This window comes from Amblyomma maculatum, chromosome 1 (genome assembly GCF_055883805.1).
Source record: "Amblyomma maculatum isolate TAMU_Amacu chromosome 1, ASM5588380v1, whole genome shotgun sequence".
NCBI lineage: Eukaryota > Metazoa > Arthropoda > Arachnida > Ixodida > Ixodidae > Amblyomma > Amblyomma maculatum.
The window spans coordinates 126,103,900-126,131,275 of record NC_139344.1 but is presented as its reverse complement, the minus strand read 5'-3'; the positions used below and the strand labels follow the sequence as shown (position 1 = coordinate 126,131,275).

Sequence of the window (27,376 nt, the reverse complement as noted above, 5' to 3'; positions counted from 1 at the left end):
CCGTTGAATTTTGCGTACATGTAGTTTAAACCCCCGCATGCTCGAGGTTAGCGTGACCCGACTGAACGGCCGCGCAGCTTCGAAACGATCGGGATCGATATGCATGCATCGCCGGACTTAGGTACGCGGTAGAAAATGTGCGCTGCACATTTCGTTGCAGAAGCTGACTCTTGGAATTTTGCAGAGTGCGCCATGCAAGTGATCGTTGCTACAACCACGCATCCATGTTCCAACGGCTGGCCTACCCCGAGGCGCATAAATGTTCAACCGTGGACGTATCAATGATCGAAGAGAGGACAGATTTTCACAATATTGGGCGCGAAATCGATAGCTACCAGTGCTCAGTGTTAGAGAAATTCTGCCTTGATCATGCGCAATTCAGTGTTTCAGGTGTGGTCAGCAGCTATAAGTTTGAACAGTTCGCCTGTCAAGTCAGCGGCGCCAGCGATGGACCGGCGGAGTGATTTTCCACGCTACACCGCTGTCTTGCTAGAAAGCCTACCTAGGCGGCGTTTGACATTCAGCTGCTTTTTGTGGGCCCCGTAATTGAAAGCAGCGCCTTCAGAAATGCGTTACATGTTCAAAAATGTATTCTCTTCAACAGTTTCATTCCAGGCTGTCAAAGCAGGCGAACATTGATAAAACAGTTGAGCACTCCAGTCTTTAGAAATCTGTAGAATCGCCTTCAGTTTGTAAAATTATTGGAATAGGTCACTTTCCGATCGCTGGGACATAGACCCTCATGACAGCGCTTTCACGTGAATAGGGACCACACCAGACCGAAAGCTTGTCTCATATAACATAGCTAACCAAGGTATACCTTACAGCATTTGTGTTGATTTTTATGGTGCATAAGCGACTAATGCTGCCATGCACCAAGAACAGGGTTTAATGTATTTATTTTGTGTGTAATGACTAAAATGTTCTTTAGGATGTAGCTTGTTTAGGAACATTTTAGGAAACCAAAAATGCAGGAAATTTGCACGTCTCTCCTAGGATCATGCTGGGATGGAAAGGGATCTGTTGCAAAATTGTACAAAATGTTTCCTCTTATTTTCTCGACTCTGGCGCACGTGTAAGATATGGTTTATTGTTAGTTCATCTCCACACTCCTTGCATATTGGTTTGTCCTCTTTCATAAGTATGAAGCTGTGTGTGAGGTGTGGGTATGTGTTTTGTGAAGATGACCTAAAATGGCCTCCATGTTGTGTTTTTGATTACTGCATGATTTCCATTCCTTAATGACAGGTTTGACAAGTGTAGTTTGTAGTTTATTTCAATGTTTCAAAAATCCTGCCATTTCACTCTCACTTTTCTTTGTACAAGCTTCTTGGTATCTTCATGCAGCATGTTCACCCTCTGTAATTTAGCATTGCGTCAAGTTAACCTGGTTATTTCTTTTCATCACCTTTCAAGACAACTGTCCCGATTTCATAAAGTGTAGGGTTTCTGACCACAGGAACTCCTTGGAAGTCATAGAAATAAATGAGATCCACAATCATGACCTATCTAGGGTATGCATATACATGTCCATCGCTCAGTGGAATGGTGTCAGTACGCTGTTAGAACAGGTCTTGTGGTAACAACAACCATTGTCTGAGGTGGTCCTTTAATGGGCATTGAAATGCTATGTAACTACAGGTACTGAAAGAACTCTTGATCATGTTATGTGATAATGCGATCCTTGCATCTATATAGGTATACATTTCAGAATCTGCACTGCACCACTTGACCATTTGCCACTAGTTTGTGTGAAAATGTATTTTTCATGCATGTTAACCAGTATTTAACAGATGACCCCTGTGCACAAGCCAAAAGTGCCACGAACCAAATGTCACGAGGCCACACGACATGGCAGGAGTTATTAAGTCAAGCTTACAAAGTTATATTTGAAATATGTTCTGGGACGTTTCAGCTCCAATTAAGAAAGGTTGAGGCTTACAGAGGTCTATGCCAGGTTGTCTATCACCTAACAGGGCAGCCTACAACCGTATGCTAATGAGCATATCTGAGATAAGAGAGACATGAATTAAGGAATTAGTAATTATGTTTGTAGCAAAGGGCATGTAAATTAACGGGAATCCACAGTGGGATCTGCAGACAAGAACCATTAACGCTGGCACACCATACCCTTACAGGTGGAGATTAGGAGTCTCCCTAATTTTTTTTCTGCTCAAAGCTTGTCATTTTCTTCGTTCTTCCAGATGAGGAAGATGTGAAAATGATAGCATCGAAAATTCCAGAGACCATCGTTAACAAGGATGCTGATCCCAACAGCGTAAAAAGGAATTTCAGAAGAGATAGCTGACTAGTAATGCTGGCAACAGTTGAAGCTAAGTGGAAAGGCATGAAATTGAAATGCAACTTATGCAGAGATATGTTGCGAGACGACCAGTCTGTGGTGTGCGACATCTGTCTCCGTTAGTTTCATCAAGCGATTGGCCAAAGCAGATGGGGCTTGTGGTTTTGTGATAAGTGCAGTGTAGTAGCATAGATGCAACCTTGCCCATTAATAATTGGAGTGGAGTAAGTGCATTGCTTTGTTTTTGTAAGATGTTCATGGTTTCCATGCAAACATTATGGGAATTTTTTTTCCTAGAGAATGTTTTCTGAAATTTGAATATAATGTGCAATAAAACGTGTTTTCTTGCTATTTACTTTTCCTTGTATACATTTGTTCTGTGAAGAAAACCACAGGCTAGAAGGAAATGTAATGGCATGCATTTTGATACTTGGCCCCGTTGTTGGCTCTTGGCTCAGTAGTTGGATACTTGGCTCAGTAGTTAAGAGTGCTTGGCTGCTGAACCCAAAGATGCAGATTTGGTTCCAGCCAGAGCAGGAGCATTTCAACAGAGGTGAAACAATAGGCCGTCATGCACCGTGCGGTGTCAGTGCATGTAAAAGAACCCCAGGTGGTCGAAATTATACCGGAGCCCTCAACTATCGTGTTCCTCATAGCCGTAGTTATTTTGGGATGCTAAACCAGATATATATCACATCATACTCTGAGTAAGATGCTATTCATGGTCAGTTAATCATACACTAAATGATCAATTTTTTTCTGCATGGTACAGCAGCTGTTGTACAATTTTACTTTAGCCTTCATGAAGCATATCACACTGGCTCCACATGGCCTTCTGTTGACCCTTGACATGCGTCACAATCACACACCCGAGTATGCATTTGTCTAAGGTCACCTATGCATGCAAGGAGGGGACCGTTACTTTCCATTTGTCAGTACTGAAATGCACGATCCACATCATTTCTGCAATTCAACTGCCTGCTATTTGAACTGTCCAGCATTGATGCAAGTTTCAGAGAACTGCAATTAGCAAATTAATCCAAGCAGGAAACCGTGCCAAGAACTGCTTCGGTTTCATCTTTAACAACTGTTTGAGAACTAAAATTAGCCAAATGTTGCAAAACATAGACGAGAGGTTACAAAATCTAAAAAACAATGCAGCCTACCTGTGGCATGTAGGGTTTCACATCCTAAAGTGACATAGGATATGTAGCTATGAAAAATACCGTAGTGGAGAGCTCCAGACTAATTTGACTGCCCGGGCTTTGTACTTTGCGTTGACATCTTGCAGGAAACAAGCATTTGCATTTCACCTGCACCAAAGTGTGACTGCCATCACTGGCATTAAACATCACGACCTTGGGGCAAGTAGCCGAACGTGCCACTAAGATTTCGCAGCGTCTACGTACATGCTATACACGTCAACCTTTCTAGCATTAAAGCTGTCACATGCATGGCAGATATTCATGTTCAGCTTTGGACTGACAAGTTTAAAAGGGTACTATTTGTGTTTGTCTAGCATGAAAAACAAAGGAAACTAAGAAAAAACGAAAAAAAAAATGAACATGTTGAAAAAGCACTAGTCATTAACACACAAAGCATATTCGTTCCTTTATTAATGATAAAGTGGCCTTCAACAATAGTACAAAGCCTGAACATTTAGGAAGGTGCTGTGCCAGGCAGCTATTTTACAGAAACCTGAACCATTTCACCTGTAGTAATGCGCATCCCGGCGGTGTGGGCTGGGCACTTATTTTTCAGTCCACTCCAACATGCGAAAACTGCATCATGTGCATTCCCATTTTCTGAGTTATGAGCTCTGTAGTGCAGGCTAACAAATTGTCGATGACTTATTTTCGTCTGATTGTTGCACAGCGCGTATAAATAAATTACCAGTGCACCTAATAAACACTGACATGCACGTGCAACATCGCCGATCATAAACGGACACACTGATGTCCGTCCGGACATCGGTGCACTCATCACAGTACTCTTCGCAGTCTCACACAGCACTCTAGTTGGACGTAATCCGTACATCACAGCATCTCACGGTAAGCACAAACCACACCTCCAACAAACACGAATGACGCGATGCTTGGGCTAGAGACAGGCCGGCGGCACCCAGCTTTTTCAGCGCCGCTTGTATATGTACTACGTAGAACTTGCAGCACCAAATTTCAATGCGAGCAGAAAGCGATGCGTTACGTGACGCATCTCATCACAGATGGAAGTGAGGAAACTTTGAAGAATCAAAACTAGTTCACTACATAACGACCGTCGTAGACGTTAATCCACATGATAACGAGGACCAAATGAGCGGGCGTGCGGGCCGCAGGCTGGCCGTCAACACCGCGATTACATGCGCTTGCGCTCTGGTCGTGCTTGCCACCCTGCCGCGGTCCAACTCACGTAAACCTATCATCATGCCATCACGTAGTATATCACCCATTCTAGGCACTATTCTTGCCACTGTACTATTCTTTGTAATTTCACATTTCACACATGCAGTATGTAGTACATACTTATAACATACTTCTTGCACCTTGCACGTACACCTCATACCAACTTCGATTTGGCTACATATGGCTACCATGTTGTTGCTACAACCACATCTGGGGATCTCGGATCCGTCCTGCTTTCCCGACGGATCCCAAGGCCTATATCGGAGAAAAATGCGTTGGGTCCGTCGGAAGAACCCTACCGATCGGGTCCGTCCGCCGTACCTCTGAAAAATATTTCCCGGATCCCTCCGTCGTATCCCGAAGAAAAACGCACCGGGTCCGTCGGACGTACCTTTAAGACCATTGATCGGGTCCGTCCGACGTACCTTTAGCCACAGCCTAACTAATAACGCAGTTACAGCCACCGCAATCACCCGATTCTATCATGCCTCTCTCCTTCCGTTCCCTCGCAAAGGTTTTCACTCTCCTGCCCGAGGTCGTCTAGCCTCCGCAATACAAATTCCCCTTCCTCCTCCGCGTTTGGCGGAGCGCAAAAAAAAAAAACGGTCGAGGGAGCGCGCGCCGCTGGATTCAGTCTGGCCGTGGCGAGGGAAAAGCGCGCTGCGAGCGGTAGACACCCATCCTTCTCCCGTCGGTCAGCGAGACGGACCAATGGACATCGTTCGCGGTACGTACGTCATTGCTGTGGCCCGTCGGGCCAGCACAGGAAACGGGGAAGCTGGCTTCCCGGAGAGCATGAGAGAGCTTTGAATTGTATTTTCGATGCTTTGCGGCGCGCGTGTCACTGCAGCATTTTGCACAGACTATCTCCGGTACCTGATCGAAACACTGGGCTCCTTTGCTTAAAAGGGCCTTCCCTGGACAGTGGCCCTTTAAAGGAGTTAATTTGTTAACCATGCGCAACGTGCTGAGTTGCAAAACTATACGAGAAAACTTTTTCACTCGAGCCTATCGTGCGACATGCCTACACTTGTGAAAACGTCGGGAGGTGTTTTTTTTTTTGTTTTTTTTATGGGCAGCCGCTCTTGAGCTTTACGGCAACTACACTTTATAGAAGGAACGGCTGTGTGCACTGTGTTGTAGCTACTAAATAACTAAAGGTTTAGTGCTCTCCTTCAGCTTTGACAAACCAGGACAGCACCTTGCGCATGTTGGTTATGCATGTGGGACCGAACAGCGCAGAACAGCCGGACAAGGAGATGGGACAAAAAAGAAGTCAGCACTTGTCTTTTTCTTGACCCGTTGCTCTGCACTGTTCTGGCACGAATTTGACATACTGCCGCCGCGATACAGTTGGGCTGTGAGCTCTGGTGCCTGCAACGCCTTCTTTTATACAAAACTGGCATATTTGAAAGCCATGCAAGCCGCAAAAAAGAAAAAAAAATTGAACAAAAGTAAGATGAAAACAGAATTGTTGCTCTGTCCTTACAGATATTCAAAGGCTCCTCAGAACTTCACTGCATTATTAACAGCGAGATAATGCCAAAGCTACACTAGAGCCATGCAGCACCTTATAATGCATGATACTGAGCTTATGTCTAGCACTGAAAGCTCTTATCATGCTCCTAGATTATCATATTGAAGTAGCTTTAAACCCATGCTTGTTAATACAGTGATAGCCATAAATTGAATCTATGGCATCATGCTCACATACAAGGCTTCTGATAACCGTTTGCCACATGATGTGGGCTACAGCAGAAACCTGTACCTGGTCATCTTACAAGCATTTGTGCAAATGATGCTTTTAATGTGTTGTAAAAGTTTTTGTCTTCTCTTTCTGTATGGGAATGCTTTCCTTATTGAAGGCTAACATTTGGCTTGCTACAGCAAAAACCTGTACCTAGTCATCCTAAAAACAGCACCGCAGTTGGTGCTTTTAGTGTGGTGTAAAAGTATTTGTGTTCAGCTTCTGTATGGCAATGCTTTTCTCATTGAAGACTAGCATGAGGCTTCCATAAATTTTTCAGATGCCATTTGCTGTAGCCGATTTCGTAGGCCAAAATGAATCAGCACTGAGCATGGATAAACTGTCTTCCATGGGGAAAAACAGCAACATCCCTTTGCATTCTCATTTCTTTGGTATGGATAAAAGTGAGTATTGTATCATTATCTATATTATTAATATTGAATCATGATTATCAGTGTTGAAGTTATTTGAGCGTGATGATTTTAAACACACAGGATATCCCTTCGACAGTAATGTTTTTAGCTTGTTTACATGTAGGATGTAGAACTGGTTTAAACAATCTTTATGCAGCAAATTCTTTTTACATTGTCCACCATGTTACTTTTTGTCATTGTCCCTTGGAGTAAATAGCTAGTATTTTACGTTTACACAGTCGTCCACTCTTAGCTTGAATGGGAATGTGTGGCATGCAGTTTGCAAAATAGCAATGCATCCGTCACAGCCATGCATCAAGGCTGAGTGGCTTGTGCTTAGAAGGACCAGCAGCTCCAGCTTCACGTCATCTGCCTCTTTGCTCTAGTGTGCAGACGTGCATTGAGGCAAAGTGGTTTATGTGTAGAGAAACCAGGAGCTTCTTTATCACATCTGGCTGTTTGTTACAGTGTGCAGATGCGCATTGAGGCAAAATGGCTGATGTGTAGAGGGACCAGGAGCTGCTGCTTAACGTCCTTCGCCTCTTTACTACAGTGCACAACCGTGCATTGATGCTAAGTGGCTTGTGCACGGAGGGCCCAGGAGCTGCAGCTTCACATCTGCCTCTTCGCTCAGGTACACAGGTGCGTATTGAGGCAAAGTGGCTTCTGCATAGAGGGACCAGGGGCTGCTGTGTGACGTAGGCTGTATATTTGCTATGGTGTGCACCCGCGCATCAAAGTACAATGGCTCGTGTAAAGGTACCATGAGCTGCTGCTTCATGTCGTCTGCCTCTTTACTATGGTGTGCAGACATGCATCAAGGCAAAGTGGCTTATGCGTAGAAGGACCAGGAACTGTTGCTTCACGTCTGCTATGATGCGCAGCTGCGTATTTGGGGTGGTGGTGGAAAACATTTCCATCAGATACAAACACAGGAGGTTACGCACTAGCTGACCCTGAGGGGCCTGCCCTGACAAACACAAGGGGTCCCTAGTTTGGGATCCCTGTGGTGGTAGAGGGACTAGAGGCTGCTACTTCACACTGTCTGCCTCTTCGCTGCGGTGTGCGGCTGCGATGGATGCAGTGGCATCTCGAAAAGTGCATGCCACGCACTCGCATTTTCAGCCTAAGAGTGGACAACTGAGTACCTGCTATAGCTCTGTTATTTATAGAATAAAGCTAGGCCAAGTTGGATAAATTATAGCTCACCTCATATGTGGTCAGCAAAGAAAAGCCACTCCAGAAAATGTGATGCATTTACTGTCATAGGATTCTTATTCATATACATGCTACTTATAAGTCAGATTCTTCACCCTCAGAAATTCCAGAAAAACAACCAAGGGTGCGTCTGTAATAGTCTAGCTTGCGCTTTCTCTGGAGACTTGAGTCGGATGTGTGTTCCATTGCTGTGGGTGGGACAGGTGTGAATCTGATTTTAAGCATGTAACAAGTATGGTATTGCAGTTTAAAGGCAAAATGGTACTAATAATCGTAGCCCCCCGTAGCTTTTATCCCCTTTTAATAGTGTTGCCAGACACTGAATTTTTAGTTTACTCTGCACTGTTTCTGTCTAGTTAATGTGCAGAGATGTGCATATATTTATATGACTTGGAGTTGTCGGCTTTGCACTTAGAAACATTGTAGCGTTATCTGATGTGTTGCTTTCATTCCTTTAATGATTTCTGTAAGGGATCGGTGGGTATGCTAGGCACCATTAGTACAGTCTACTCTTTTTGGGTCACTTGTTCAATGCCCAGCTGCGGCCGTCTCCCACTTGCCCTTGGGCAGGAGTCGGGGAGACACGCACAGAGAGGCAGTCGCAGCAGGGTCCGGCTTAACGGAAATGTGGGCAGAGAGGGAAAGAAGTCCCTTCTTCCGAGGACTTTGCGGTCGCACTCGAAGACGCGGGGACAGGCAGTTTGTTCTCATTGCTGCATCATGTAGGGGGCTCATTTTTATTTAAGGAGCTTTATGAACAGTATACACCGACGACCCCTTAGTACGCTGGCAGGACCCATCACCCGGAGGCAGCGCAGCTTTGAAACGACCACCTCTTTTGTAAGAACTGCTTATCGTTCAAAGAAAAAACACTGTCAGGCTGAAGGGTGTAAGGCCCTCTTCCTTGACGGGGAGCCCATAAAAGTGACAATTATTCAGTGCAGGTGCGCTGAGTGGGTCTCGTTGAGGATTCCAACCCTGGATGCCAACAATGGTGAGAAATGGCGGTGTTGAAGCAGGGCAAGGGTGTAACAGTGACGGTATGATGCGGAGCGGGAGGATGTGGTTTGGCTCTTCTGATGTCTGCAATGGTGCTGACTCGGTCGCCGATAATTGCCCTGTAAAAGGAGCCGCCAAGGGTGCAAGCTTTGGACAATGGTTGCGCACGTGGGACTCAGTTTTGATGGGTTTTAATCCTAGGGGAGAGAGTTTGGCATGTGACCTAGTGAACCAATCATTTCGAGGTCCATTCTCTAAATTCCGTTTGTTGTGAAACGAATTTGTTGTCCCTTTTGCATTGTTTGTTTTAGGGAGAGGGTGAAGAACCTTATGAAAATGGAAAGACATGCCAAAATGTTTGTTAGCCAGTCATGTGTGAGTTTGTTGTTATTGGGGATGAGAAATGTGGGCAGAGTCCCGAAGTTAATGAAACTGGGTCCCGCGGCCTGGAGAACTCGTTCTGAGCTAGATTTTGATCACTTGCCTCTTCGGCATAGATCATGCTCGTTGTTTCACCTGTTGTAAATATGTACATTCATGTATAAAGTTTTCAGTTCATCTTCCTCTCCGTGTGCAAGTTGTTGTGGCCAGATGCAGTAAATTCACTATTTTCATTTCTATATAACATGCCTTTCTGAAGATGGTGAGCTCTTTTGTCCAATCCTGTAAGAAAGCAGCAAAGGGCTCCCAAATTTTCCACAAAGCTGTGTGATATCTTTAATGCTAACTGCGGCTTGATGTCACACAGAACATGTAGTTGAGGTAGATTTCTTTGCCCCCCCCCCCCCCCCCAACTCTTTTTGTTTGTTCAAATGAGGACCAGCGGACACTAACTCTTGCTTTTGTAATGCCCTAGGCCCTGCCTTAAGGCAGTACTCCAATGTCAATACTATTTTTATAGCTATGGCTGTCCAACAGTACTCATGTCTTTTATACACTTCTTTTACTAATCTCTTACCAAGTGGTGGCTTATACTGCGGGGGCAAAAGTCTGGACTGTATGTCTGGAGATTTTGGACTAGAATCGCGATCTAAACGAATTGTGACCTTATTTCTCTTGCACACATGAAAAAACTAATGTTCAACTTTCACATCGACAAGTGTGGTCTGAGTTTCCTGGTCGATGTGAAAGTTATGTACTTTGATTGTAGTTTGTGTGGCCCACAGAAACTGTCCCCGATATTACATAGGGGCAAATTATGGGCCGTCCTTGGACAGGGGCAGTTTCTTTGGTGCCCACTACCTTCCCCCCTAAAAAAGGTACAGTGTTTCTTTTGAACAGCTGGCAGCATTTATAAAGACCATTATTTTTTGTAATTTGTGGTGTGTAGTTGAGAAATCCATGACATACATGCACAGCTGGTTGCAAGAATTATGCAACCATATTTCAGTACCTATTTAACATCCATGCTGTATAATGCCGGTAATACATCAGGAGCTTGTGGTTGTCAGCTTTTTGTGTTTTGTGTAACTATAAGCCTTGCTATTGTAGTGTCACATATAGCGCTGTAGGTAAACAAATAACTTTCTTGCAGAAGCATGAAAACTGCGCAATCACTGCTGCGGGCTCTGATTGGGCTTTAGCCACATATCAAATATCTATCTTTATTCTGCTGCTGCAGCTTGCATGTTATCAGTTACACTAACATAGGTTACTTCGTCACAGCTGCTCTAAGGAGACGCTTTCTGGACGCTTGTAGCCTAGATGTTGATGTCGATATACCCCTGACACGCCCAGGGAATGTCTTCGGTAGAGGGTACATGGAAACCAGCGAAACATGCAGTTTGCAGAATAAAAAGGTAGCAATTTTAAATTATGTTATTATTGATCACTTCTTTTCAGAGCAGGAACAATGACTAGAAATTTGCCTGTTAAACCACTCAAAATGCAGGTTTCTGCTACCAATGCATACCTGTTTAATACTGCAATGCTCTGGCTGTGCTTTATGTTAATATACAGCATCCTATATGCTTAATTCCTCTGAATGTGCACTCCATGTCTTGGGCATTGCTGAGGGCACATAGCAGCAAACAACATGCCATGTTCAGTCAGAGTGGCATGTTCAAAGAGACGACATAAAAACATTAAAATACTGAATGCCAGATTCTGGTCAAACTATGTTTGTATCTTTTGGTATTCTGTGTGGGTTTTGCTGCAGTTATATGACCTTTCTACATAGTATGTGACTGTTCTGAATGGAGATGCATGCGTACAGTGCCATCTGGAAAAAGCAGTTGAGTTACCCTTGGAGATGTGTAATCAAAGTTCAGCACAGATAACTTGAATTTCATTTTCCCTTCTATTGCAGGAGGAGCTCAACCTGCTCTTTCCAGCTTAGGCCTGCAAGGCCACCAACAGCTGATCGAGCGAATGCACAGGATAGTACCAGCTCCTGGAATCCCGGCGTACGGAGGCCGCCCATAGAGGACTCTATCATCTTGCTAATTCCGAAATATTAGGTTTCAATAAAAGAGCTGTCACAGCCAAGGATATTCAAAAAAATTATTCAAGCAAATTCTTAATACTCCAGTTGGCCTGCATTTTACCATGCCATTCCATGATCCATCTATGTTTGCATGTAGCTTTAACATGGATATTTTTTTAGTGTAGACTATTTATGCACGCAGTTTTTGCATTAAAGCCTAAAAAACCAAAATGCTGTTTTTACAACCTCGCATGCTGGTATGCCTATGCACTTTGCATGTTTTCAGGAATGGTGCATTTGTGTAAAGCTCAGCTAGCATATGTGCCTCTTTGATGGAAGTTTTAATTGCACACTGCTGTTCAGTGCTTTGTGTGTGAAAGTAAAGCAGACAACAGGAAAATTGAACCTGTTGCATATTCTATTGCCTGCTGTGCTCACGAGTCATTGAGCACTAGTATGTGACTGAAATTTTCATGGCACATGCTTGTCGAGCTCTACACGACTGTTATTGGCAAGTTTTTACGCCAATAGCGGGCCCTGCAAGCAAGTTCCGGGAAACGTCCGAATGTCCGCCTCCGGCTGTCCGTGGGACGCGATCCGGATCCATGAACGATAGTCCGACGGACGTCCGCTGTGCGTATATTGAACGTAACCGGACTTCCGTCGGATGTCCGAATAACACGATCTGTCGGGCTAGTTGGTAACGATCCATATGTATCAGCAGCGCAAACACAATCAGAGGAAAAGAAGAATAAGAAGGACGGAGCGCTCCGTCCTTCTTATTCTTCTTTTCCTCTGATTGTGTTTGCGCTGCTGATACATATGGATGTCCGAAGGTCCGAAAACGGACGTCCGTCGGACGTCTATGGTCGTATATGAGCACGCACCACACAATATATATCGCGTGTCATGCACGTGCTCGATTTCATAGAGCCTGACGCGGTCCCTATAATTTCGATTAGATTAAAAAAAAGGAGGGAGGGGGGGGGGGGGTTCATTGAGCATATATCTCGCGACGCAGGGGCTCAAAAACAGTTTTTTTTTTTTTTTAGATTTTTAATCTGGTATTATCGTCGTTCCGCGGACGCCATCGGTCCTAATCATCTCACTGTAATTTTGAAGTTCATTATAGCTAGTGGACTACGATTATATTCGCAGTCTTTTAAATATGAATGACGCGCCCGCGGTGAAATCGGTCGCTTTTTTCTCCGCAAAACTTCAGCGCGGACCCAGGATCACGACTGAACACTCATGTTCAAACTAGCTGTCTATTTATTTTTACATACTGCAGCGCAATTTAGTGTTATTGACCACCGTGTTTTGGATAATTGAATATTAGGTGATTATTCACATTTCAGTTACTTGTGTAAAATCACTATATGCAATACTAGCTGTGTGTGAACATAGGAACTATAGTGAACTAGACCCTCTGCGCCTCTGCTACCTCTTAAGTGAAAGCAGTGGAAGACTGAAAAAATGCGCCCAGCTACGGTGCCATGGTTAGGGTGTCATGGTCCAGCCAGCTTTTTGCGGTCACATAGATTTGAATATAGTTCACTGTAGTTTTAAACATGAGCTCACTTGTAAATTTTGAACTGTGCTTTCACAGGCGAATTTGAAAATCCAAAATCCCTTAATGAAAGCCTCCTTTAGTAAACAACAGGCATGGTATTGCAGCAGGTGCCTAGGGATAACAGCGATGGCAAAAATTAGGCTGGTATTCAACAAAGTTGATATTCAACGCCTTTGAAGCAGCACTTGCCTCAATGCCGCACTGGCCACACACACCAATGGATCAGCACTATCCGCTTCAGGCCAAAACAAGACACATTCAAGCTTCTGGTTACCGCTACAGCGGGAGTGTTCTGTCGCGCGTGAATGTAACACAGTTATTTTTGTTATGTTCTTGCTTTGATAGAGCTTGTATATGCGGCTTGTCCCTAAATCTAGTCCCCTGTGTCCAAGTGTATGCGCATTTAACCGTTTTTAGTGGTATCGGTCCAAAATTTACTGTGGTGTGAGAGCTTTGACTGGTGAGTTCCCATGTTTGTGACTTCTTTTAGCGAAAAATAATGATAAAGCGGTGTTCGAAAATCAGCTATATGTGTGATACTGTTTTCCAGGTGTACAATGCCCAACTCAGGAGTCGCAGCCTTGACGTGTGCATTTGTGTTGTTCCTCGTTGTCAATTTTTCATTGCACAAAATCGACGAAGGTGAGCCGCTGGTTGGGGTTTGTTGCGATGGTGCCATAATATAGCACTTTTCATGTTCCAAATATTTTTGTGTAATCTGTTCCAGGTCACGTTGGTGTTTATTACCGGGTAAGCCGCTGTTGAATTCATTGGCAAATTTTGTGGCCGTGATATGTTCCCTAATTATTATAACGTTTCTTTTCAAGGGAGGCGCACTGCTTAAGCAAACTAGTAATCCAGGTTTTCATATGATGATACCATTCATCACTACTTACCGATCAATTCAGGTAGGTTCGGCAAAGAAATAAAAAAAAATTGCATGATATTATTGTAGACGGTCTATCTACTAAGAACATCTTTGTCCACAAAAGAAACCTCCTGTATTCAGGTGTGATCGAACCACATGTGATAATTTGTCTTCGGGAATGTGGTTATTACTGTTTCTTTTGAATGACTTCATTAAAACTCATTTTGATTTGTTTCTCAACATCGCATGCGCAGCTCAGAATAGCGTTTGCCTTATTTTTCAGGTAACGCTTCAGACAGACGAGGTCAAAAATGTTCCGTGTGGCACCAGGTACGTTTTGAAGCATTGAAAAGCTGTTCTTGCGTCTAGTAAGAATATGTGCCCGCAGCCGTTGCCCAGTAGCGGTGTCGTTCGGCAGCTGAGTAGAAGGGGCCGGCCGCGGCAGCCGGATGAAGGCGGAATGCGAAAACACCTATGGGCAGCGAGATATGAGTACGTTAGTCGGGTGACGAAGCTTGAATAGGTGCTTGTTATCTTCCATGTCTTTGTTTTTTATTCTGTAGATTCAGTGGGACACCTTACCTACTGGCTTATATGTATATTCTTCTACCTTTAAGATTGTCATTGGGTTAAAATGAAACTAGCTCTCGTTTAAAACATTCTTCATTTGCTGATGTGCAGCTTTGGGACGCTAAACCTCATGTGCATTAAAAGTGTGTTTATGTGTATGCATGTATCTATGCATTGACCAATGGGCAGTAATTCATCACGTTCAGTAACACCTGGCTTGAAGCCTTATGATAAGGCTTCAAGCCAGGCTTTGCTTATACCACAAATATTGCTGCTGCTTAACTAGACATGTCAACTGTAACCAGAACTGCTATTGCCCCTCCTAATTCTCTGTACTGTGGGAAAGGCATAATGATGCAGGGTGTCATAGCAGGAGTTAGAAAACAGTATGAATACTGCAGGTCGTTAATATCAGCCTATGCACGCTTGCAGTCACAGCTGTTGTTTTTTTTTTTTTTTTACTTGTCAGGTTTTATTAGCATAGTGATGATCTTAAAAAGCAAATAGAGGACAACAGGCACCAGAGGGGCTCTGTTGGACTTAATAGGCAAAGTTCTATTGGGATTAATAGCTTAGGAGATAAGGGCCATCTCAGGCAGGCATTCCTTTTGTAGTGTTTTACAAACTTTGTAGTAGAGGGCTGCAATTGGTGTCTCACTAATCATAGGCTGGTTGATGCTAGCAATTACCTTGTGCAATTTTCTGCTCTGTAAATGTGTAGCTAATCGAGTGTTTGATTCCAGCGGTGGCGTCATGATCTACTTCGACAGAATTGAAGTTGTAAATATCTTAAGCCCAGACAGTGGTAAGATATTCTGCTTTGATTCTCTCTTTACTTTTGTCTTAATCTGAATTTTGAGAAATGCCTGTGCGGAATTCAAGAAGATTTTTGAGCTCTTAAATATCTTCAAAAATGATAATTTTAAAGCAGTCTTTTATTGTACTTTTGCTTGAGATGTTTAGCTATTGTTAATTTTTCTCACCTCTGTTGCAATATTGGTAGTGAGTAATGTAATCAGCATGTTGAATGATTATATTAGGCAAATCTGAAACAGTCATGTATCAAATGGATGTATATTTCGGTAATTGTATTTTCGCCTTGACTATTTTCAGCATTCCAAACATGCGAAATTTGTTTGCTCCCCTCATATGAAGTGTAGCATGATGGTTGATGTATTTAGCTGCACTGTGGAGCCTACAGCCTCTCGTCCAGTCCGGGCTACTGAAGCACAACCAGTGTTTAACCCCGTTGCCATTGTGGACGAGCAGCCCATCCCAGGACCATATTGAACGACGAGCGTAGCTCATCTTTGTTCAATAGTTTCTCATCATGAGCGTTTTGGGCAAACAGTGCTCATTTGTGGCTTAGGTTATGTGGCTCTTGTACCGCTTGAATGCTTTTTTTTTTTTTATGGTGGCCTTGATTATAAAAATGTTGTCTGGTGGACGTGATGGATGTGTCGTTGGCCCATCGTCACAAAAGCCTTTCTTCGTCGCAGTCTTCATTGTCCGAAGGTGGTGATCCAGACACTGATGTTTAAATTATCTTGGGAAGTGAAGGCAATAGTGATTGCAATTGAATCGAAATTGCTTTATGGTTGAAACTACTGCTGTGGCTGACAGGGAACGTTTTATAACTTTGTGAAGTGTACTACAAGTATGGAACTGATATTTGAATTTACAGTGATTGGCAATGACGCAAAGAAAATGAATTTCCTGAGGCTTCATGACGACCTAAAACCTGTTTTGTAACCAGCAAAACCTCTCTTTTAGTTTATGACATGGTGAAGAACTACACTGCTGACTATGACAAGACTCTAATCTTCAACAAGGTGCACCATGAGTTAAACCAGTTCTGCAGTGTTCACAACCTTCAGGAGGTCTACATTAACCTGTTTGGTAAGTTCTTTGGCCCCGCCGTGGTGATGCAGTGGTTAGGGTGTTCTACTGTGCCCAAGGATGCGGAATCAAATCCTGGCTGTGGTGGCCGCTTTTCCATGGAGGCGAAAAGCTGGGCATTAGTGGGCTGTGCAGTATCAGTGCTCATTAAAGAGCCCCAGGTGGCCGAAATTTCCAGAGCCCTCCACCATGGCGTCTCTAATAGCCTAAGTCGCTTTGAGACGTTAAACCCCACGAACCAACTAACCAGTTCTTTTATAAGTCTGGGGGCTGTGGCCATTATTGAGTTTGGAAATTTGTTAAATTAATGTGAAGTAAGCTACCAAATGGACCTGTTGCTGGCTAGGAAATTATGCGAATTGGGTGGGCATTTATTATTCCATATGGGTTTCGATTGTGAGCTCTTCAAGATACAGCCCGATGTTTTACTCGGAGCCTTAAATTGTGCTGTTGAAAATGTGATGCTTCAGACAAGAATTGTTGATTGCATGGCTACGGTGCATCTCTTGGTCTTTGCAAATATGAAAATGAACACTGGCAGTAATTAACTGGGGTTGAAGGAGTTGACTGAACAGCTTCTTATTTATTGAAACAATGCTTTGGGCTCTGAAGTGCTCCATTATGAAGGACTGCAGATAAATTGTGATTATCTGATTTTCCTTTGTGTGGTCCAAAACCTCTTTATGTAGGCATTTTTGCACATTGCTATCACAAATGTCCAAACTCTTCCCAGAGTTCAAATGCTCTTGCCACCATGGCAGATGCCACTTTAAGGATATTGACCTTAGTTTTGAAGGAATAGTGTTTGAAAGCCTGCCTGACCAAAACTTTATTCAGGGTTGTTTGGTCGCACTTACACATTATGTGTAAAGGTAGTAATTGTGGCCAAGTTGTGTGAACGGGAAAATTCCGTAAGTTAGAAGCTTATGTCAGATTGGGAATAATTTTTGCTTTCTGCAAATCCCTCTCGCTGACTTTCACTCTGTGCTAGCTCTGAAGCCTTGCTGAAAAAGACCTGGATTGTTTTTTGTTGCTGACACTATTGTTACTGCATGGAACATTGTGTGCTAATATGTAAATTGAATGCATACTCAGTGAGGTGTTCTTTCTAGAACCTGAGATGGCAATTGCAAACATATTATTTTGGTGCACTAATAAAGCATGTTTATATTTTGCTTATGTTATGAGTAGTGAATCCTTATTACTGTAAAAACCCGCATATAATAAGGGGTTTTTCCCGATTTTATTATGTCAGATTTTAGCCTCGTATGATATACGAATTCGGCATCATTATTAATCAGCGCTATCAGCGTCAAGCTTCCAGCGAGAGGAAGCGCTATCTAGGGCTGGCGTTGGCCGACTGCTTCTATGGTTTCGGTTTCACCTCGCTGACCTCGCGATTGTCACGGCCACTGTGCTCGTGACGCACATGTGACTGGAAACGAGTGCATCTCGGACGTGTCTCACGGGCCTCTCCAGCCATGCTGGCCATGCCCTATAGCCGAATCGCAGACGCTTGACCGGTATTCCCAATGAGCTCATCGGTCGCACTTTCGAGAAATGTGGGATGCCGAACTCATTTAGAGGTAGCGGAAAAAAAAAAAAATTATACTGAAAGGTGTCTCTAGCAAGCGACTGTCAGCAGACAATACACGTGCCAGATGACGACGATCGTGAAACCTGTATCTGAAAGCACCTAATACTGGGCGGACACGACGCGCACCTGCGCGCGGTGATAGATGGGAACAGGCCCAAGCGTAGCACATTGACTCGTGCACTGTCGTTCTGCATCCGAGCTGGAAGTGGCCAACAGAAGGACCCCGCGGCTTCTGCGATTGTCAGGCAAATGTGAGCTAGCTGCTCTTCTCACTGGGCGTGCAATTCTCCGATGAAGCATGTCGGGTGCGAGAAGGGGAGAAAACTAGCACTGGCGATGAATTCACAACACTATTCAATGCCGATGCAGGGTTGCGTTGAGCGCGAAAGTGCGTACGATTTGCGGGACGTCCGCAAAATATTGTGCAAATAAATACTTTTGTTGATCTTTCTTTGCTCTAAAGTCTCAAGAGTGAAGAAGCAAAAAGCAGGGCACCCTGGTACTGTGCGAGATGTCAGTGCATGCAAAAAAAAAGAAAAAAGAAAAACCCACCTAGATGATTGAAGTTTCGGTAGTCCTCCACTAAGGCCCAAGTTTGTTTGGGACATTAAATCCTATAAAACCAAACTAAACCATTGCAAAAATAAAACATGCAACTGAATATTATGTGCCTATCATCTTTAAAGTGTTTTGGCGGGCTGCGATGGGGGGCTTTGAACGGTGTTTGTATGTCGCACAAAATTTGTTCAGTGAGCCTTTTAAGCCTTGAATGATGGTGAGCTTATTATTACTTTGGAAATTGTTCAGTCGTGTCGAGCTGACAGCATGTGATTCAGATTCAAATTTTGGCAGTGGTGTTCAAGTAACTGGACTTTTCTGAAAGAGCACTGAACAAAGGTTGAGGCGGAGCCTCGGTTCGCTAGCCGAGGCAACGTTTCAACAAGTGGACTCGTCTTCTTCTGGGCCCAGATCCAGACTGAGCTTCCCTTCTACTCTTGTTCAGTGCTCTTCAATACTGCATAGCCACCTTCTTTCTCTCGTTCTAACCTGAGATTTTCTGAGGTACTTTTCATCAATTTTTTTTATATTATGCTCATTCTTGTTTCTCTGCAAAACTTGTCTGCTTTGATTGCAGACCAAATCGATGAGAACCTGAAGACAGCCCTGCAAAGGGATTTGAACATGATGGCACCCGGCCTGTTTGTGCAAGCAGTACGAGTGACGAAGCCAAAAATTCCTGAAACTATTCGACGCAACTATGAGATGATGTGAGTTTTGTGCAGAGGCTGGTTGTGGTATGCTCGTTAAACTATTGTGTTCAGTGTAGTTCCTTCCTTAGGGAAATGACTATCTGGCATTTGACAAATTATGTTTCACAGTGTATTAATGTAGATCGTATGCTTTGGACTGTAGCTGTAAACATGTTGCGAAAAGTGGTTTGTTCACCTAGCAGTATGGCGAGATGTTTTTTTCGTGTGTTGGATCTGAATTACAGGGGATTAGTTGCTGTCCAATTGCCTGCAGCTTTGACACCTTGTTTTAGAAATAATAATGCACGTCAGTCTTCTTCGTTGCTTTCATGTCGGCAATGTATTGTTAGAGTTTGAGATCTTTAGATATTATGAAAGGAGTACATTGTGTGACTGTAGTGACACTTAGGTTTGCATTGTCTGCAGGAAAAAACACTGCACATAATTTTTATGTATACAGCGCTGACATTAGCTTTTATTTGAGCTTGTAACGGTCATATATTTGTCCCATAGTATGATTGCTTTTGACAATGTGATGGGCTGTATAGCGCAGAATTTCAGATAAAGAAACAATGCATGCTTGTTTCTCTCCTAAGAAAATATCCCCCAATAAGGTCTATGTAGAAAGCAAATAATAGCTGAAAAAAAATAAGCAAGTGACAACCTCCATGACATTTACTCAGATCCCCCTGAAGAAATTTTTATATGCTTTGGTAGAAGACATGATGCATGTGCAGCATGGCTGTCTAGGTGTCAGCTCCTGAATTGGTTGGAAAAAGAAATGTGTTCTGCATCCTGCGAGAGATGTGTATCGGGCATAAGTTTGAGGCCATATTATCTATCGTTAGCAATACTAGCACTCAATGTGGCAACACATTTGCTTGTTTATTTACTCAGCATCTCAAATCCCACTAAAAGGTATGTTACATGAGGGAAAATAGAAAGCAGTATGCAGAATGGAACGGAAATTAATGATGCAGGGCTTAAAGCATAGTATTTCCAATGGAGTTTTTGAACTGGCTAGCGCTAGTGTGGAGTGGGGCGTCGGCAGGGAGGTCATTCTAGTCGATTGCTGTCGGAACAAAGAAAGCATGCAGGTGCGCTGTGCTACATATGTGTGGAAAATAAACGGCTTTAGTATGAGGGGTTCAAATGGGGGGAAGGCCAGGGAGGGCGGAACCTTTCTATGCCTCCCAGCGGACACGAATTACAGTGCTAGCGCCAATTCCTCCTTCAATTGTGCCCTACATTCTGGTGGCCCAACTATGGATTGAACCATTTTTGGCATGGGGGGGAGGACATCCACGTAGCCAAATGCCTCCAAGCGCACTCTGGAAGAGGGGAAGTTTGGTGTGTGCTCGCCAGAAATTGCACGTCGTATGCGAGTATACACACGAGCTAGCTGCCTTTAGTGCACTTTTTTTGCCTACTTTCCCATTGCTGCTGGAAGCTGGTCGCAGTGTCACATCTAGCGTGACCAGCTCGCAGCACTAATGACAAAGTAGGCGAAAAAGTGCATTAAAGGGAGTTGCGAGAGCTCTCGCACACATGTGGGCAATGCATGCAACCTTGCACGTGAACAGTGTCACTGAAGCGATAAGGAAGTGCGCAAATACATGACTGAATATTTGCACGTCTTTTATTGAAAATTTGCTTGTGAACGTAATCTGTTCTAAAACTGGAGCTTCATTCGTGAAAACGCAACATACATAAAATGTATACATTAATCGCGGTCAAAAAGTCACCGTGTGCACTTCCCTTGTTATACTCGGTCCACGGTCTCCCACGACTTACCGACTCTTCTGCGTGTCGAATTTGATTAGTTTATCAATCCGAGCCATATCCAAACAGGTTTCCAAAGAGACGACGAATGAGCGGTGCCATCCAAAACAAAGCGTTGCTCTTTGGTGGCTCCTGGGCATCTTAAAAGGCAAGATCTGGCGCTCACTTTCCTTGTGCAACATAGCAGTGGCAAGTCGGCCCCACCACGCACGAACGTCTCGAGCAAAAATGGTAATCACCACTGTGTGTACTGAGCCAACATACAAAAAGGTTCAAGACATTAGACAGTCGGCACAAGTTGCACAAGTGAAACCGAGCGGGTAGTGTGACAAGATAGGGACAGATTTCGAAGCTCACGGGCACAAAAACAGACATTGCTGTAGCTGTCGTTGCACTGACATGACATTACGAGCGCGTGAAGGAACAGCATGGCAAAGCAACCAGAGACGCAAAGTCTACATGCCAAAAGCAGCACACTGTAGTCGGAGCGGCTGGCGGAGGTCACGGAACACACACACAGCATTCAAAACGAGGCGAATGGCACGCAGTCGAATGGCGGCACGGCAGTTAAAAATTCAAAAGGGATAGACAGAAGAGACGGAAAGAGATTGAAGGAGAGACTTTCCTCCTCACACCTACACCTTGGCCTCCGAGTGTGATGAGGTTCGTCGAATTAGCCGGTACAGCAGTGGGCTGTGCTTTCCTCCCCCTGAGAAGACTTCGTGAGCTGGTTTTAAATCTGGGACGAGGAAGTGATCAAATTTATGAAAGACGCTCAGAGTTTGAGCCAGATCATTTGGTCAGGCAGGCTAATTTTCTATTTCCTGGCAGTGACACTGGAACTATAAGAATTTGAGTGGATGAATCTGACTGCACGATTTTGTACTGATTTAAGAGTTTTCTGCAAAAAATAAATGTGAGCATCTCATGTGGCACATGCGTATTCTAGCTTTGCGCTAGCTAATGTTAAATATCCAAGAGGTTTAATTAGGGAAGAAGCTAATGGTAAATTATGTTGTAGCTAAGACAGGGCACTGTTGCCTTTGTTAGTAACTAGAGATTGTGCGATATATTAACTCCAGGATACATAGTACATGCTCAAACGAGAGAAGTATAATGGTGCCACATAATGCATAATGGTGCTGGATAAGGATGTCACCAGTGAAAAAAAAAAAGAAATGTTTTGTGCACATTGAGAAACATTAACTATGCTTTGTGCACATTGAGAAACATTAACTATGCTTTGCACTAAGATTTAATGTTTAAATTTGCAGGTAGGATGGCACCAACATCTGCATTATTGTTAATTGGCTATAAATAACACAGTCGTCACCAAAAGCACTGTAGCTTGTATGCAGCCAAGTTGCTGAGAAAGCACAGTGATCAAACTGAGAACTTAAAGCCTTTTCTATCTAAGTGGCTGGCTGCTGCTGTGTAAGCACATTCTCACTAATGTTTCTGAACGAGAAAGTCTGGACTTTAGACCCTGTAACAATAATGAATTATTTTGAAATTGGTGGCACGCTTCACCACTGTAAGAAGGGTAGCTTTTTGTTGATTGGCATGCATTTCTAAGGTGCTCGCTCAAAATACTGGTTAATTTCTCTGTAAAGTTGTAAGTAGCGTTTACATATGTTGTATCTGTCCCTCTGTGTACCTTTCACTTGATGCGATTTTTCAATCGAGTACAACGCATCAGCTAGCTCATCTGAACATCTTATTAGTTGCTTAAAGCATCGAGAGCCAAAGCACATGTTATGGATAGCCACCAGATTTAAATATGAATGAACTGAAAAGGAAATTAAGGGGTAACCAGCATCTGTGAATATTGAAGCTGTATTATTTGGCAATAAGTTCTTGAGATATTGACTTATGTGTTGAAGTAAACGCATTGGGTGTTTAATCTGTCCAAGCTCAAAACATGAACATTTGCAGAGGCCTGATAAATATCTTTTTCTGTGGTGCTGCATCTTGAATTTGTGTATCAGTAATCATGCTTTCCTAAGGGCTCAGGTTTTTAATTATGGTTTCTTGTGTCAGCTGCTTTCAGAATATCTTTTATTGGTGTGCGTTGTTTTGCTATTAGTGAGCATCATTTGGAGCTCATAGCCTTTTGTCAATATCACAGGGAAGCTGAAAAGACGAAGTTGCTTATAGCCGAGCAGAAGCAAAAGGTTGTGGAGAAAGATGCTGAAACTGACAGGAAAAAGGCCATCATCGGTGAGTGAAGAAGTTTTGTTGTGGCTTTGTTGTGCTTGAATTGCACTGCAGAACTTGAGGGTTGCCACTGAAGCCTTGAGCTTTGGGTACTACAATAAAATCTTGGCAGTTTCGCCTTCAAAGGACCAGATGCGAATTGTTCGAATTATTGAATGTTCCTAAAGATGCCGAATACAGTTTGCATTACAGCAATTTTATTTAATCGATATCTGGTATATGGTAGTCTATACATTTGAGATGGAAGCTAAGGGACATCAATGATTTTTCGCATTTTTGCCAAGTGCTTTGTTTTGAGCGCACTTTCGGTAGTGTCGAAGAACTACTTGAAAACCCTAAATGCCCCCGCGGTCCTGCCGTGCGACACAGTGGCAGAGGTGTCTCTTCAAAAATGGTTCTGAATATGCTTCTGTGCAGAAAGCATTCTAAAAAGGCAGCGGTACACCATGCTCAATGAGTGGAGGAAGCACGTGGATGCAAGAGAGAGAAACATGAGTAGGTGTTACGACGGCGTGACGCCGTCCTGAAATAAAACTGAAAGGCCAGTGGCGTGCACAGCAGTGCCCGAAATGGCATGACTGACAGATGCAATGGCTGCAGCGTGATGGCATGAGTTTAAGAGACACGAAACTGAAACCTTGTGTTTGTGCTATATGTCATCGCGCTTGAGGTACAGAGACACAGCTCTACCTTGTATGCATGTATTTATGTGCATCTAATCACCCCCTTTTTTGTGAGAAAGAGAGTACAAAAAAAGCTTCCAGTGGGCTTGCTCACTCAGTCTAACTGAAGCCATTGGAGACCCGAAGTGATGCAGTATCAGCAGCACGGTCTCCAACTTCCTGTGCTTTTGCCTTCCGAAACTACACAACGGCTCACAGTGGAGGACAGCAAATGCCAGCTGAAAGCGATTCCGATTACTCTATCAGCGCGTTGTCACGTGGACCTGGAATTGGTGGCTATTTGGTGAATCTTGGCAGGTTTTGCAGGCATTGCAGGCCCTCGTTGTTTTGTTTGGTAGTAAGCTGTGTGGCATCCGTAACGGAAGTCTGAATGAGTTTGAAGAAGGCTGTTGCAGCTTGAACTTTAAGCGCAACAGCTATTTTAGATTTTTTTCGAATCTAAGCACTGCCTTTAGGCACTGCGGTCATGAAAAATAAGGGGGGGATTAGCATCGAGTAAATGCAGTATTGTTTTCTACAGGTTCTGCGTCTTGTGTCTTGCACAGTTCAGCTGTTCATTTTCTCACTCATGTTTTTGTCACTTCAGCATGGTTTTTTGGGGTTTACCTCATTGCTAACTGTAAATAATGCAAATAAGTCACTTTGTATCAAAGAGGAAAGCCAGGCAAAGATTGATCTTCCATTGTGCAGGGGAATTGAGAAGTGGACAAGATTGCGCAGGCTCATTTTACAGAGGACGGCAGGGCAAAACAGTCAGACAGGAAGAAAAAGTAGCCTGAAAGATAATCCGTATTCTAAACAGCGATTTTTCTACTGAGGGTGCACATTCTGTCTTTATCTCATATTGGTGTTGAGTTGCATGGCTGTTTCTATTCAAATTTGTCACGGTGGGAAAGATTAGCTCGAAATACAGTAATTTCATGAACATAAGAGATTTTTTTTCTTCGATATCACCTGTTTAAGAATGCATTGTGTTTAGAATCAGAGTGCAGTGGTAATGTAATTAGTCTCTTTTTTTTTTTTTTTTTTTTTTTTTTTTTTTTTTTTTTTTTTTTTTCAAGATAGGTAGAGTATCGTTCACCGCAAGATGTAGTGAATTGCTAAGCGAAGCTGCCTTTGTAATGATCTTAGTTTCGCAGTCACAGGCAAAGGAGAGGGCTGCTGAGAACTTGGAAAGAAGGGGGCGCGGGCTATTGAGAGAGTGAAGGCTTTGCAAGATTTGATCAGAGTGGTGAAAAGAATGAAGGGAAAAGGGTGCAGGATTGGACAACACTTAACATGAAGCAGTGGTGGCACAGCAGGAACGGCGGTTGCTAGGGCCTGGGAGTCATCGTGCATTAGTGTGGCTGTGCTTAGATGCGTTTGATGAAGCCACACGCATTTCTGAAGTGTGTGTGTGTACTTTCAGATGAAATTGATGCATCGGTTGCTTCCGTATTTTTGCGTGCTGTCAATATGTATATATTTTTAATGCGCATTCAACCTCAGTTAGCTTGAACAGGTCGAGGTCACATTATAGTCTTAATGTCCTTTTTTGGAAGCGGAAGCTTCACTATGGACACCAACTTGAGCCTTCAGCATCAGTGTCGATGGGTGCCTGCAAGAGTGCCAATCCGCCTTTTGCGCGAGGATGTGGCGCCATCATGCGGGAGCGGGCGGGAAACACATTGAGCGGCAGTGTAGCAGACGACGCGAAAGCGCACCATACTAAATGGCCATGCCAACGCTGGTAGAAAGCGAAAGCTTCCCCCCTTGTTTGGCCTCGGAGCGGAAAGTAGTGACAGTGATTGCAGCATATCGTTCACGCAGTATGGGGGAAGGTAGAGCGTTTTCACTATCCACTCATAACGCACGTACGCATATGCTATCTTCGTATTGTAAGAGCGTGTAGCGCGGGCAGTGTTCGACGTGACAATGAGACGCTCTCAGCGTGCAGGTTTTCGGCAGACAGGAGAGCGTGGGGGCAGAGAGAGAGAGAGAGAGAGAGGGATCTCAAAGGGCAAAGCAGCCAGGGGTTTGTTGATGCTGCTGAGCTAGGTGGAATTGTCTCCTGTGACTTTGAGCGGCACATATGCGCGGGGTGTCTTGAGTTACCGAGCACAATGCGGTCACCGCGGCGCCGGCATGGTGCAATGGGCGTCGCTTCCTCCTCGCGTCATCTACAACCGTGCAGCTATAGGATTTCATCCGCGAAGATCGGCAGAGAGGCACATATACACACCCCGTGAAAAGGGCATTGTCCCGGCCGGAATGCACACCTGCAGGAAACGCGCTGCATTTTTTTGGCAATGGATGATTCAGAGCTGTAGCCGGTTTCTGGCCTCAGGAGTCAGAACGGATGTGGTCGCAGTGGTGAAAAGGTTCTCGGTGTGCAGAGAATGGTCATTCTGTTGTGAAAGGATCTCCAACGTTCATTTCTGTGGAATCAACAACTTCGTGACACATGTGAATCTCCTACATATCGGATGCGCATCTCGGTCAGGAACCAACCCTGTTCTACGTCCAGAGCGATCCACTCTGCAAGTGAACGAGCATGAACCCTCCAGGAGACTCATTTATTGTGCCGGGCGGTTTCCTTGCCATTGCAAACGGTTGGACGTAGACGACGATTATCAAGCTCCCTAACGAAGTGCATCTGATTGCGTACACCAAAGGAACAAAATCCGGATGCTTTGGCGTGCACGAGGCGAGCCTTTAATTTAAAAAAAAAAATACTGTGCGTTGTGCAAGAGTGTCAAGTGCGTCATGTGCTCCGAGCGGCAAAAACACAGATACTACAGGTATGTATGCATCTAAACGAAATATGCATGATGAAAAGTACCTACTGGAGTTTTCACCCAGGCTGTAGCGCACCAGTGATAGCTGCAATGAGGATTTCTTCGGTGCGTGATTGCTTTAGTTGCGCCGGGGCCTGAAGGCAAGGCATTTTGTCTTTTCTTTTCTTTTCTTTATGTGTGAAAGGGCTAGGTAGCTTAGATATCACAGGCGGCTGTGTGCGCTAGGCCGTAATATTTAGCATGTTTTATTGTGACTGCCATCTCACTAACAAGAAAAAAAAAAAAAATACGGCATTTTAATGCACTGCCGTTCGCGAGCCTCATGACCAGCTCAACCACTCGGCTCGCGAACGGCGGTGCATCACAACAAACGCCCAATTTTTTTTTTCGTTTTAGTCAGGTGGCAGTCGCGATAAAACATGCTAAATATTACGGTCTAGCGCACACAGCCACCTGTGATATCTGTGCTACCCGGCCCCTTCGCACATAAAGAAAACAAATGACAAAATACATTGCCATCAGACGCGCCGAACAAATGCTCATTGCGGCTATCACTGGTGGGTTACAGGCTTGGTGCAAACTCCGGTAGATACATTTCATTATGCACGTTTCCTTTAGATGCATACATACCTGTAACGAAGTGTTTTTCGCACA

At 44.0% G+C, this 27,376-nt stretch overlaps 1 protein-coding gene across 3 annotated transcripts in view; it reads left to right on the top strand.

Annotated features, from left to right (window-relative positions):
* Positions 1–13,326: 13,326 nt before the first annotated feature.
* The window catches only part of LOC146203879 (erlin-1-like), a 46,340-nt gene continuing 32,290 nt past the window's right edge, over positions 13,327–27,376 (top strand). Inside the window, exons 1-9 of one of the 3 annotated variants that reach the window (XM_084588953.1) lie at positions 13,327–13,539; positions 13,630–13,721; positions 13,807–13,829; positions 13,907–13,987; positions 14,231–14,277; positions 15,261–15,322; positions 16,291–16,416; positions 19,149–19,281; positions 23,174–23,265. In XM_084588953.1, the coding sequence (XP_084445079.1) occupies positions 13,637–13,721; positions 13,807–13,829; positions 13,907–13,987; positions 14,231–14,277; positions 15,261–15,322; positions 16,291–16,416; positions 19,149–19,281; positions 23,174–23,265 (649 nt within the window). In that variant the 5' untranslated portion in view covers positions 13,327–13,539; positions 13,630–13,636. The remainder of the gene's footprint in view (positions 13,540–13,629; positions 13,722–13,806; positions 13,830–13,906; positions 13,988–14,230; positions 14,278–15,260; positions 15,323–16,290; positions 16,417–19,148; positions 19,282–23,173; positions 23,266–27,376) is intronic. The other 2 variants (XM_084588952.1, XM_084588951.1) reach the window with 2 other exon arrangements.